This window comes from Giraffa tippelskirchi, chromosome 6, assembly GCF_054371585.1.
Source record: "Giraffa tippelskirchi isolate mGirTip1 chromosome 6, T2T-mGirTip1v1.2.pri, whole genome shotgun sequence".
Taxonomy (NCBI): domain Eukaryota; kingdom Metazoa; phylum Chordata; class Mammalia; order Artiodactyla; family Giraffidae; genus Giraffa; species Giraffa tippelskirchi.
The window spans coordinates 1,297,287-1,311,466 of record NC_137280.1 but is presented as its reverse complement, the minus strand read 5'-3'; the positions used below and the strand labels follow the sequence as shown (position 1 = coordinate 1,311,466).

At 41.8% G+C, this 14,180-nt stretch overlaps 1 protein-coding gene across 38 annotated transcripts in view; it reads right to left on the bottom strand.

Annotated features, from left to right (window-relative positions):
* ENPP2 (ectonucleotide pyrophosphatase/phosphodiesterase 2) overlaps positions 1–14,180 on the bottom strand; it is a 132,413-nt gene that overhangs the window by 81,467 nt on the left and 36,766 nt on the right. For 24 of the 38 annotated variants that reach the window (XM_081504848.1, XM_081504856.1, XM_081504850.1 and 21 more), the window contains one exon: positions 10,333–10,435. The exons of 3 other annotated variants lie outside the window; for them this stretch is intronic. In XM_081504848.1, the coding sequence (XP_081360974.1) occupies positions 10,333–10,435 (103 nt within the window). Of the gene's footprint in view, positions 1–10,332; positions 10,436–10,654; positions 10,748–14,180 lie in introns of those variants that run through there. 11 more of the 38 variants (XM_081504840.1, XM_081504846.1, XM_081504842.1 and 8 more) reach the window with 1 other exon arrangement.

Below are 14,180 nucleotides of genomic sequence, written 5' to 3'. Positions count from 1 at the left end.
TCCTGTTCATCTGTTAGTTCTTTGTCGTCTTTCAAGTCCGAGTCACCCAATCCTGACCTGTACGGCATTTGATCAGTTCAACTAAAGCGAGCCGATTCATGTGACCACGAGCTGTGAAACGCTTTTGCGTGGTTGATTCTGGGATCTTCAAAGACATACAAATCACCCCCGTTCAGTTGAAGAAATAATATCAGGTTTCCAAGGCAATGCCTTACCTCTGGTTCACAAACCACACTTTTCTACTGACTTTGCCCAACCACTCCATAGACGTGCTGAACCCCGAGAGGAGGGGCGCTGAGCACAGAGAGAGGAAACATCAAGTCCTGCGGTGAAGAGTGAATATAAGAAAAATGCTTACAATTGAAATATTCCTTTTTTGAGGATACTGCTTAGAATCATTCCAGTATCCATTTATTATGATAAATTCTGAATAGAATTTGTGCTCATGAACTGCGTATATAAGCACACTTAGCTATCCTTAGAGCTGGGATAATCAGAAGAGCTTCAAAGGCACATTGTTTGTAGATGCTCACCCGTCCTGTCTCCTTTGTGGCATCTCAGCCAGCATGTGAAGTTTTCCTCCATTCATGCCCTTTGCTTTCCCCTCATCATAATCTCTTCCTTTTTCCTACTTTTACCTTCAAAAGGTCTGTGTGAATTTCTAATCATTTAAAACCTTTCTCCATTCATTCTATCCAAGTGATTTTTACTCCTTCCTTACAACAACAGTTATTCTTTAAGTTTACCACTCACTTTGCTTTTGAAAATAATTGAATTTCACGCAATAGCTTGCCCCTATCCAATTATAATCTTCCTTGCCTACCCTTAAACTGAAGACAGCTTTATTAAGAAAGAGTTGCAGTTACAGTCATAATGCAAAGATACAGCTCATAAAAAGTATTGCACTCAATATTGGGTTGCTAACAACTTTCAAATAAGAGTGAATTTCTGGGCTGGTGTGGATCAGGGATTGTTGTTGCTTAGTTGCCAAGTGTGTACGACTCTTGCAACCCCATGGACTGTAGCGCACCAGGCTCTTCTGTCCATGGGACTTTCCAGGCAAGAATAGTGGAGGGGGTTACTATTTCCTTCTGCAGAGGATCTCCCTGACCCAGGAATCGAACCTGGGTCTCCCGTGTTGGCAGGAGACTCTTTACTACTGAGCCACCAGCGAAGCCCATGGATTAGGGATACATGTGCCAAAGTTCATTCCTGGCTGACTTAGATTGCGCTGAGAAGGGCAGGAAGAGAAATAGGAAGGTAGACAATGGAGCCATTTATCAACATTTCTTCAAAGCCAGTAAGTCCAAGAGCTGAACGGCTGCACACCTCCCCCTTTTTTTTTTTACAAAATAAAGTGACAGAACAAAGTTCACCTGGCCTTTCCAGGGCCTGTTCCACGCCTGCCACCTTCCTTCATAACGACTCCCAGCCCTGATTCTCTCTGCAGCACGTCCCCACCAGCCGGCTTTTTCATCCCACCCAGGTCCCGGGCCCCTCACCCTGTACCAGGCCAAGCTCAGATTTTAGGACTGCTCTTCTTGTACCTGACTGAATAGTCAGATATGGAAATATTATCTGACTTCTTATACACCTGAATTCTAAAATCTGTAAAGCCTTCCTTTATCAGAACTAAAACCCTCAGAACCAACGAGAAAGACAACAAGGAGACAAAACAAAATCTGTACTGAGTGAAGTAGGTCAGAAAGAGAGAAACAAATACCGTATATTAACACACAGATATGGACTCTGGAAAAATGGTACCTGAGCCTATGTGCAGGGCAGAGCAGAGACGCAGGGATGGAGAACAGGTGGGTGGACACAGCCGGGGGAGGAGAGGGGAGGCGGATTGCGAGAGGAGCGCTGAAACGCAGACGTCACCAAGTGTAAACCAGAGAATGGTGGGAAGGCCTGCATAACTCAGGGAGCTCAGCCGGTGCTCTGTGAGCCCCAGGGGGTGCAGTGGGGTGAGGGGGGAAAAGGTGCACGCGGCGGGGACCTGCGGACACTCACGGCCGGTTCACACTGCTGTGGGGGGGCGGTGTTGAGAGGTGCAACCGATGGGGCCTGCGGACACTCACGGCCGGTTCACACTGCTGTTGGGGGGAGCGAGGTGCACGCAGCCGCGGCCTGCGGACACTCACGGCCGGCTCACACTGCTGCACAGCCGAAGCCAGCACGACACCGGAAAGCAATGATCCTCCAATTAAAAATAAATTAAAAAGAAATCGTCCTACATTTGATGGGGGTTTTCATATGAGGTACTTGCCAGCAGTTTTATGAGAGTCAATTGCTATTCTGCCTTTTGAATTACATATTTAAACGATATTGTTTTACTTGACAGGAACAAGTCAGTTCCAGAATCTTAAAAAATAGATGTCACAGGTCTACACAGACAGAAGTTTTCTTTAAATAGAGACTTCAAATCTTAAAATATGTGTATATGTACGTATGTGATGAGCATAAAAACAATGCGGTACATTCCTTATTTTTCCCAGAAGCACAATTTCATGATTTTAAAATCCCACAAATGTAAAATTGGATTTATCACATTCAAACTCATAATTCTCAGAGAAACTAGTGAAATTATGTTTACTTATCTAAGTAAGCCTTCTTTCTAAAATATTCCATATTACCATACCTACACAGAGGCAGCACTGTGGAATTCTGGTGCCATTTATGCACAGAAAAAAAAAATTATTGATAATTTGACTATTCGAAACAACCTAATTCATGACAAGAGTTGTGACCTAAACCTTATTTCATCCCGGACTCCCAATCACATTTCCCGCCAAATCTCTCTGCAAGACGGAAATTTTCAGATTTGGACGATGGCCAGTGAGGGAGGCTGTGTTTAAGTTTGAAAATGCTTAGCCCAGCCTAAAGCTGGACGATTCTTCTAAGTTTTGTCGGGTCCTGCATTCAGAGTTTGTGCTGTGACCCGCTCTCTGTTCCTGCCATTTTCCATGGTTCTCAGCCTGAGGATTTCCTGAAAGTGAGAGGCAAGTCTTGAAATGAAACAGACTGTGAGTATGCCACCTCCTTTTCAAGAGCACTGAGACAGATCTGGTTCTCCGGTGTCTGCCTGCCTTGTCTGAAGCATAAAATACAAGGAAAAACGGCGGACAACATGGATGACAATCGAAATGCCGGCCAACTCAAGAGTGAAGTCCTGTCTAATGCCTCTTCTGGAGTATACAATGTGTTCTTTCTGGTCCTACTTTCTTGCACTGAAGTTGCCAGTTTTTCTTGATACTCTTGACCTCATCTCTTCGAAAGCAGCACTTAATATAGGCCTGTGTGTCAGTATCTAGACTGCTTCCTAAATACATCACTTTCTATGAATATATCCATTACTTCAGCATCACCATCCTCTCCTCCTCTTCACAGCTTCTGAACCAGATTTCATAGACAGTTTTTTTTAGTAGGTCCACCTGGGAAGTTTTCAAACACCTGTACTTTCAATGCGTTTTTAAATACAACATCCTCATGTACCAAAACCCCATCAATTACAAGAAAACAGGTTTCTAGATGATTTGAATGAAATTTTAGTCTAATTTCACTTGTAAATCACTCAAATAACATGTATGATCATAGTCAGTAGTATAAGTCTGCTACCAAACAATGAAATGGCATTTTATATGGCAGATATTGCCAATTGGATGAGGTAAAAATGGAGACCCTGGCCTTCAAACAAATTTGGAGATAAATGAAATATATCAGCATACACTCAACACCTTATATTCTCATCAGTCTTAGTATGGCACGTTTGTTTTCAAGAATCTTTTCAGACAAAGAGGTAATATTATCCCCATTTTCCAGGTTGGGAGATCAGAACTCTAGTGAAAGAGAAAGTCGCTGAGTCATGTCTGACTCTTTGCGATCCCATGGAAGACAGCCCACCAGGCTCCTCTGTCCATGGGCTTCTCCAGGCACGAATCCTGGAGTGAGCAGCCATTCCCTCCTCCAGGGACCTTCCTGACACAGGGGTTGAATCCGGATCTCCTGCACTGCAGGCAGATTCTTTACTGTCTGAACACCAGGGAAGCCCTCAGAACCCTATACTTTCAATGTGTTTTTAAATACCATGTCCTCATGTAGAAAGATCTCATAAACTACAAGAAAACAGATTTCTAGACGATTTGAATAAAATTTAAGAGTTTAATTTCACTCGTGTAGTGCTTCACTGTACAGCACAGGGAACTCTGCTCAGTGTCATGCGGCAGCCTGGGTGGGAGGGGGCTTGGGGGGAGAAGGGGTACCTGTGTGTGTATGTATACATCCACACCGTCTGCATGTATGCATATATGTATGTATAGCACAGGGAACTCTGCTCAGTGTCATGCGGCAGCCTGGGTGGGAGGGGACTTTGGGGGAGAGTGGATACCTGTGTATGTATGTATACATCAATACCGTCTGTATGTATGTATATATGTATGTATACATCCACACCGTCTGCATGTATGTATATATGTATGTATGTACAGCACAGGGAACTCTGCTCAGTGTCATGCAGCAGCCTGAGTGGGAGGGGACTTTGGGGGAGAGTGGATACCTATGTATGTATGTATACATCCATACCGTCTGCATGTATGTATATATGTATGTATGTACAGCACAAGGAACTCTGCTCAGTGTCGTGCGGCAGCCTGGGTAGGAGGGGACTTGGGGGGAGAGTGGATACATGTGTATGTATGTATACATACACACCGTCTGTCTGTCTGTATATATGTATGTATGTATAGCACAGGGAACTCTGCTCAGTGTCATGCGGCAGCCTGGGTGCGAGGGGACTTTGGGGGAGAGTGGATACCTGTGTATGTATGTATACATCAATACCGTCTGTATGTATGTATATATGTATATATACATCCATACCATCTGTCTGTATGTATATATGTATGTATGTATACATACACACCATCTGTCTGTCTGTATATATGTATGTATGTATACATATATACTGGCTGTATGTATATCTTTGCTGTCCACCTGGAAGTATCACAATACTTTTATACTCCAATATAAAATTAAAAGTTGTTTTTAAAAAAAGAACCCTAGACCTAACTTAAGCTAATAAAGGGCTAGCTACAATTTTAGATCATCTGATCATAACTACAGTATCATTTTCATTAACAAAGGATTTTTCAAATTATGCACATAAGCTCCAGATTTTAGATCTTCTTTTTAAGGCATGATTTTGGAAGATATAAGCTATGTTGAACTTTATTAAAGATGGAGATTTCTGGTTAATGCAACAAGATAGAAGATTCTGTATAGTTTTTTTTTTGCTTGTCAATTTTAGTCTTTGATTTTTATGAAATTTGAAAATTAAAGAATAGTTAACACCCCTTTCTATAGCATACAATTATGATAAGCAAAGCATAAAAATCATCTGGAATATAAACTAAATTGATTTTTTAAAACACAATCTGCAAAATATCCATTTTTAAGAAGTTATTTTAAAAGTTTACTATTACAATGTGTGCTTATATCATTTGGACATTTTTTTGCTTACCAGGTTTTTGCCTACTATTTACTATGCTTTTCAACAGAAATTGGAACAAGTTTTATTAGGTTCACAATAAAATTTTAGTCTGAATTCATTCCTTTCCCTTTTTTAAATTAATGGCTTCCCAGGTGGCTCAGTGGTAAAAAAATCCACCTGCCAATGAAGGAGATGCAAGAGACGTGGGTTAGATCCCTGGGTCGGGAAGATCCCTTGGGGTAGGAAATGGCAACCTGCTCCAGTATTCTTGCCTGGAAAATTCCATGGATGGAGGAGTCTGGTGAGGTACAGTTCATGGGGTCGCAAAGAGTCAGACACGACTGAGTGACTGAGCAGGCGTGCACACAGCTGCTTTACAATACTGTGTTGGTTTCTGCTGTACAGCAAAGCTGTGTTTCTTTGAAAACTCTCTGTTTGTAGTGGAGCATAGCCAGTTAACAGGGCTGTGATACAGGGCTGCTAGGCCTGCCCCCTGAGCGCGGGGCCGGCCAGGAGCCTCCGGGGGCTCCCAGGTGGGGCTCCCAGGTGGGCCAGAGCCCCGCACACAGGCCACTGCTGAGTGGGGGCACATGCGTGAGGGGGTGTGTGTGCACGAGCGTGTGAGCACATGTGGCTCTGTGCCCCTCCATCCTCCTCATGGCCCACCTTCTACACTAAGATTTAATACGTTGCTTCATATTATATATTTTGGGAAAAGTGAAAGTCACATAGTTGTGTCAGACTCTGTGACCCTGTGGGCTGTAGCCCGCCAGGCTCCTCTGTCCATGGGATTCTCCAGGCAAGAACACTGGAGTGGGTTGCCATGCCCTCCTCCAGAGGATCTTCCAGATCTGGGGATTGAACCCAGGTCTCCTGCATTACAGGAGGACTCTTTACTGTCTGAGCCACCAGGAATTTGAGATGTTTTGGGGAAAGCTTTGGGTATAAATCAGTTTAAACTTGTAGGAGAGATTTTTCTATCATGCAGAGTAGGTATTTTTTGTAGACTGAAGGTTAATCAATTTTTTAATACTTCTGAGAAAGAAAATTATCTATGTATGTACACAGGAAATATCTATATATACATATATATATATATATATGTACAATAATAAACACTAGAACTCTACTCCCTGCGTCCCCTCCCAAGAAAAGGTTTTGATAGTTTCAAGTGGACAGCCAAGGACCTCAGCCATACATATACATGTATCCATTCTCCCCCAAACTCCCCTCCCATCCAGGCTGCCATATTGAATCAGCTATATAGTTTCATATATCCCCTCTTTTTTGGATTTTCCTCCCATGAAGGTCACCATAGAGCATTTGTATAGTTCTAAGATACATGAAAAATCACTGCACCTAAGTGCCATATAACAAAGAACTGAAAAATCCATGCCCTTCTTTAAATGCTAATTCAGATCATTGTGTTCCACTGATTTAAACGCCTTTTGATTTCAAAGTTAGATTTAACATAAAGTCCCAGGACGTGATAGTCCTTCTAATTTTCCTTGCAGAGTAATGGCTGATGACAGTCACCTGTCAGCTTTTCAGTTCCTCCAAGCTATTGCCTTATGATATAAGTGCCTTTGCATTGTAGGATGAGACGCCCAAAGCTATCAAATGAACATGAACCTTCTCACTCCTGTCACCATTATCTGTTTTCTCCAGGATTCACAAAGCAAAGCTTTACTTGTAAAGTTGTCAGTGATACTCTTCACATTTCCCCATGAAATTTCACTTGCATTCACATACTTTTAAACTCTCAAGCCACTTAAAAACAATGATGACTTGAACTAAGCTTTCAAGTCTCTGTTAGCCAGTTATTCACAAGCTTACCCATTTCCCTTTGTCTTTCAAGTATGAAATTGCTTCTCTCAAAGGATATCCCATTTCCACCCAGAGACTGGAAGAGTATCCGTCACCAACTCCAGTGAAATAGATTCCACCATCACACACAAACATACACATGAGCACATTACATGAGTATCACATACCTGTACACATATAAATTCTCTTTCAACTTTAGAGGTAAATCAAGCTGGCTACATCAGATGTATGGGACAAGAATGTCAAACTCAATCACACATATTCTTTACATTCTCTTTGAAAATTTATTCCAGCCATCTCATGTACTTGATGGTCCATGATATTTACCCTGCAGAATTGTAATTAGTTCTGCTCATTTCATATCCTCTAATAAATCTATGATCTGAAAGAAGAAATCTTATTTTACCATGACTTCCAATAGATCACCACATCCTAACAAAAAATCCAGCTAACAAGTGTGCCAGCTAATTAGTTATAATAGTTTGCACAGCCACAGCCTTGGAGCTAGTACCCACCACAGTCTCCATGCATGTAGAACATTCTCAGCTACAGCTGAGGACTCGGAGCTACTACGATTCCTAAACAAGAAACTGAATGCTAGTGAATGGGAGGTCTTGCCCCGGTCAGTCTAAAGCGGGCTATACATCAATATCCTCGGTGTTCCTTCTGCTTGGTGGAACAATCTCGAAGCACTGAGCTTCTCAGGAACACTCTGGACATGGAAGTGTCGTTGAAAGTAAGCACGGCAGCCTTTCCTCCTAGCATCTTCGCTAATGCGCATGTAATAGCTCACCCAGGGTTTCCCGACGTGCACGCTTTGCGGGCAGAATCGTCAACCGAATGCGTCATTTCAGACACACACAACATTTAAAAAGATGAAAACGTTTAAACTCTCTGCACTATGCTTTCACTCAGCTTCCAAAGTACATCATGGTCTTTATTCAGGAGAAATCAATTATAGTGCCTCAACAGCAGTAAGCTATCTCAACAGAAACTTAAAAAGTGTCAGGCATACCAAAATCCCAAACTAAGACTTACATGTATCCCAAGACTAATACTTTCTAGCAGTAGAATTTTCACTAATAAATTATTTTAGAAGATACCATAAGGCCAAAAATAATCAATGATTTGATTCAATAATTCAAGAAGCAAATACTCTGAAAGATAGTTGAGATCATTTAGATTTATAGATGATAATTTAGATTGTATTATTTTTCCAGAAGTAGCATTGATTCACTAATTCTTATAATTGTTTTCAATAATGCATGGAAATTATGTATTATACACAAAATATATTTGAGGATTAGTAAATCTGGTCTATATTTTTCAAGTTCTCCTGCAGAGAGTACACAGATTCAAAAGGCAATGAAACAGAACAGACAGAATCATGTTTTCTTTTTTAATCCAGAAGGAAAACTGGAAATCACCTAGGCCTGTTCTCCACTGTACAGCTAAGGAAATGGAACTCACAGGTGACTTCCCCAAGACCACCTGGCAGGTGAGATGGATTCAGGGTGCCAATCCAGGGCTTTCACGACCATTTTCCAAAAAAAAAGTCAACTTTGAAAATAATGGGTGACTTGATTTTACAACATTCATCAGAGAAATCGCTTTTAATATCAGTTTTAGGCAAAGTAATACATTAATACAAAGAGGGAAAAAAGTTCCTTTGAGGGTCCATTGGAAAGAGCCAGCAGTGGGCTCTCAAGCTTGCCTCCATGGCTGAACTAAAGGTCTGATCCTCCTTCTTCCAGTCTGAGCAGCTACAGTCAATGTGAGCAGGAGTTACACTTGTCTGGAACAACCATTTGTCACCAATAGAAACCGGATCCTCCAGCCCAGGGATCCACTTTCTTCCCCTTCCCCAACAGAAGACAACTCATTTTGTCCACTGGTTCCCTGCGGGTGCAATTTTTATGATCTATTTTTTTACTTTTCACTCCAAGCACACTCCACTTGGATTCACTAAACCACTTCTGATATAATTCTTTTGCCCTTACTCAAAAGTCACTTGCTTGAAATAAGGAAGGTTCGGTATTCCATCAATGCACGGATCATAACTTGGCTAAGAAATGCTCGCGCTGGCTAAAGAGAGACAGGTGACAGTCTTTTATGAGTCGGGTCAAGAAATCCAGTGCAGAGAAATGTGAATTGCACAGGAAGGCCGACAAACATGTTGAGATGTCAGGAAAAGTCAAGAAAAGATTGCCCCCTAGAGTACCCGTTACTTAATATGTAATTTTTCTTTATAAAACCATCAGCAGCTCCAATTTCCAGGAAATTAACCAACTCATTACTTAAGACCTGGTCAGTTTAGCCTCCTGGATCCGCACAAGGAGCTCCTTTATAAGAATTCCCATACTGCTTATGGCACAGTGTATATTGTAAAAGGAAACTCTTTCACTTCAGTTCTGTTAGTTAAGTCATGACACACTATGAAAACTTACCTCTCCTTGGGCCAAAAGAAAAATCAGGGAGAAGAAGTCAATCTCATAAGCTCTTCTAAGCACCTCCTCTCATATTTTTCCTGTTTTAGGTTAAACCTTAATCTCATAGCCCTGAACTTTCATAAAAACAGTTTCCTGCCTTTTTTTTTTTTTTACTTCCATCCCTCTTTTTCTCAAGGTCAGAACTTCCTGGACACAGATACTAGATCTCTTATCATATAACAACAAATTACATTCACAATATCTTTACTATCAAGTCAGCACCTGTTCTCACCACGTCTTTTTCAGCCTTGTCTGTTCACAAGAGCTTTAATGTTATCTCGGTATTTATTATAAATTCAGAGGACAGAGATTTAAATAGTCAGTGAAGCAGCAGGAAAAGCTCATAAAATGTTCTCTAACTAAACCACGTTCCCCCATCTGAACTGTACAGACAGCTGATTTTATTCCAGAGACAGCATGAACTAGTTACACTGCAAGATTAAAGGTGCATTTCTTAACAAGTAAGTGGAGATTGATCACTTTTAATATTTTAAAAGGACTGAAAATGGGCACAGCTGCTACACATACCTGTAGGAGGGCCTTCATCCCATCCTTCTGCCCTCTTAATTCGATTTGCTGTGAATCCTAAGCAGATATTAACACCAACAGCAAAAGTGAACAGAGATATTACCTAAGAGAAGAAAGAGATCAAATTGTCAGTGCAGCCAGACAAGCCTAAATCAGACTCCACGAAGGCAGTGCAAAGGACTTCAACATCACCATCCAACCCTGCAGCTTCCCAAATGCACCCTGCAGTGCTGTCTTCATTTTAAAAGCAAAAAGAAAATTCAAAATCAGAAAGCAACTCTGAAGGTCAAGGCTTTCCCCTGTCATTCTCTCCTTCTCCTACCCGATGGAGCTGGCATGAGCTTCTCCTGGCCATGGCAGGGGGTTCTTGGAAAGCCTGTGGCAGTGTGTTCTGTTTGCCTACCCTGAATGCGCTGCTTTTTGGGGCTCTGAGTCCAGTCTATTAACTACAAGTAATCCCACCTGGGAGGTTGACAGGCTCCTCTGATTTGTCCAAAGCTCGATTTCATCACAGTTTGTTCGCAAATCGCAGCCCTGAGCCTACGCAGCTTGAAACATCACTCTCCCTCTCTCCACCCCCATCGGTCCCTCCCCTGACACACAGATACTTTCATGTGGTTTCCTCTGGTAACATAAGGGTTTCTTATGTTGCTGTAGCCAATAACCCTGCATGTTCATTTTCCCTCTCTCCTGAAAACATGCTTTTTAAAAAAAGAAACCAAATGCGTTTTATCCGATAAAAATGAAACAGAGCCACAAAAGGGTCTCCACCAGCTTTAAGCTTCAAGGTTTAACAATGAAGTTACTCAATGCGGTCAACGGCTGTATGTGTTTAGAAAAACAAGGAAAGTTTTATCATTTCTAAGCCTACTAGCCCTCTGTCTTGCCCGTTTCTTTATTTTTCTGGCAGTATAAATGACCCTGTCCCTTCTGCCGCATTCTCAGCGACTCCCGGCTCCTCAAACATTTCTCAAGATGAAACCTCCCAGGATTGTAACGAAACACAGAGATAGCATTCTGCTTCCCCATGTTGTCGTTAAAGTTTAGAGAAGTAACATTTATCAAAATCCTGGGAATGCCAGTGAAGCCGCACAGAGTTCTCTTGCCTTGTGAGGAGGCATCAAATGACTTCAGGTCTGCCTGCCTCTGCCTCCTGAAGAAACTGTCAGCTTTGGGTTTAGGTTTTTTGTTTTTGTTTCGGAGGCACTGGGGAGCCGCCAGGGTGGGATGGGGGGAAGCTTTATCAGTGATTGAACTGAGGAAGGACATCTCGGTGGCAGCAAGAATTCAGCTCTATAGAATTGCTTCCTTAGGTTTTTCCCCAGATAAATTATCGTCTAGCTACCAAACACTGTGCCTTTGATGCTATTGTGAGGCTTAAAGTCTTTTTACTGAGCTAGCTAGCCACCAGGAGACTTCTAAAAGAAATCAAGCCCTCAAAAGCTGGAAGTTCTTTAAATACTGTACACTTGCAGGACTCAAACGGGGGAGGAAACCTTATCTCTGGTTTCCCTCTGGCCAGACCTGGCGACCAGGGATCTTGTGCACAGCATATGTGTGTACATAAACAAACAGGGCGCTCACTATGCAACAAACGGCGGAGGAAGCGGTGGCTCTGCGTAAATAAAACCCGAGAGCACAAAAGCCAGAGCTGGTTTGCGGTGGACTGCACAGTAGGTCTGGGTTTCATTAGATATTCTAGAATTTAGTAACAGCTAATTGAGAAAAAGAAAACACAGTGCCAAACTTTCAGCTGCCTCTCTCAAATCCTTTTCATTTTACACTCTTATAGAGATGGCAGGCTGATGGATTTCTCTATAGAATTCTCTTGCTTCAGTCTGCACGCCATACTGAAATGATTTGGGGTCGGGTGTTTAGCAAGGCTTATGAAAGATGTTAACCCCACGTAAGATTTTTCTACTCTTGATGTTCAGTTTCAAGATGCAGGCTTTTACAGAGGAAAACTATCAGCTAAAAGGGAAATACCAAGGCAATCCTGTGACTGCATTGTACGCCACAGTGGTCCAAATGTTCAACCTCCTCACCAGCCTCACCAGCCCTCAATGGAGTCCAACAACTTTAGAATCTGTCTGATATTTGATGGTAGAAATCCAGCTTGAGGACAATAAAAGCTCCCCTTGAAAAGTAATTAGACTCAGAAGCTGAATATTATTCATTCATTTTTTTTGACATGCAGAGTAGCTGTGCAGGGGGAAAAAAGTCTTAAGTGTAATAGTCAGAGAAACGAAATGTGTTGTTAGTTGCTTAGTCCGGTCTGCCTCTTTGAGACCCATGGACTGTAACCCACCAGGCTCCTCTGTCCATGGGATTCTCCAGGCAAGAATACTGGAATGGGTTGCCATTCCCTTCTCCAGGGGATCTTCCCAACCCAGAGATTGAACCTGGGTCTTCCACATTGCAGGCAGATTCCTTACTGTCTGAGCCACAAGGGAAGCCCAGCTTGATCCATAATTGGCTTTTGTACAGCACTTGTTACCAATTATCGAAGAGGATTGAACTCAACCTCTATTTCTGATAACCTTTCAGCCAAAGAACTTTATCTACTACTGGTCATTGTGCACAGAGAACACGCTCACACACACACACACCACCTAACCATTGTTACAAAGAATTTCACTAAAAGAACTTAACTAAAAGACATCATTACAAATTAACTGTCAGGGGGATGACCCAAGTCCCTATGTCGGGCATCTAACCAACCATAAAATAAAATTAGCCCTCATTATCTAAAATTGAGAAAACTGAAAAACCTGATAATGCATACTGCACGTCTAGAAATTCAACTAAAATGACTGAAATAGAGTCCAAAACCTTTTATAACAAAACTAAATCAAGAAAGTTCACCTGTGCTGGTATTTAAGATTTGGGTGTAAGGTCACTTGTGGTTGGGTCAGTAAATAAGAAAGCATATGAGAAAGACTAAAATTAACTTTCAGCTTGGTTTATTAATCCAGCCATATTTCAGAGAACACTGCCCCCTGGCAGAAGAAAACCCAAACAAATCTTAACAACAATCTCAGGCCTGAAAAATCATTCTGTGATTCTCAAGCTTTACTGGGCATAAGAATGACCCTGGAAACTTGTTTAATATGTTGATGCTTATGGTCTAAACCCCAAGATTCCGAACCACTAGCTCCAGGAGGTGAGGAGAAGAAAGGGAAAGTTTAGAGCCAGGCAAGAGCTAACACAATAGGCTCTTCTGATGCAAGCAATGGAAAGGCCACGTTCTGATGCAAATAATGTAAGAAAAGAGCATTAGAATAAATTACTCTGAGTCAATTAACTTATGTCCTGAATGTTGACTTGCCTGGACTAAATCATAATGTAATTTTAATATATCACTAATAGCATCCACTACTAATTGGACATTAAAGTTTATATCCCTTAATGGCAAACCATGGTGGTTCCCCCACAGTTCTTCCATCTCCAAACTGTAATCAGTGAAACAGTATTTTATTTACTTTGCTGGTGGTACGACGCAGCCAGGGTGTGTATTGCTTAATTGTAATACAGTAGTTGCATTTATGCAAATGCACAGTCCATCTTTTCATGATGTGCTTCTGTGAGTCCTTGTTTCCAAGCCCTGATTAAGGTAAAAGGGTTTGAGGTCAACAGTGAGATTTGAAAAATCTGTAATTGAGGGTTGTCATTCTTGCCTCCTACCGTATTTATGAAGCATTCATGAACGGATTCAAACTTTATCAATATCCAGCTTCTCATTATGCAGAATTAACTACAATGACGGTGCCTTGACTTGAGTCTATTCCCACAGCACTTCTAAGACTACCAGACAGTCACTGATCACCTGATTTTCAGAGGTAACACGT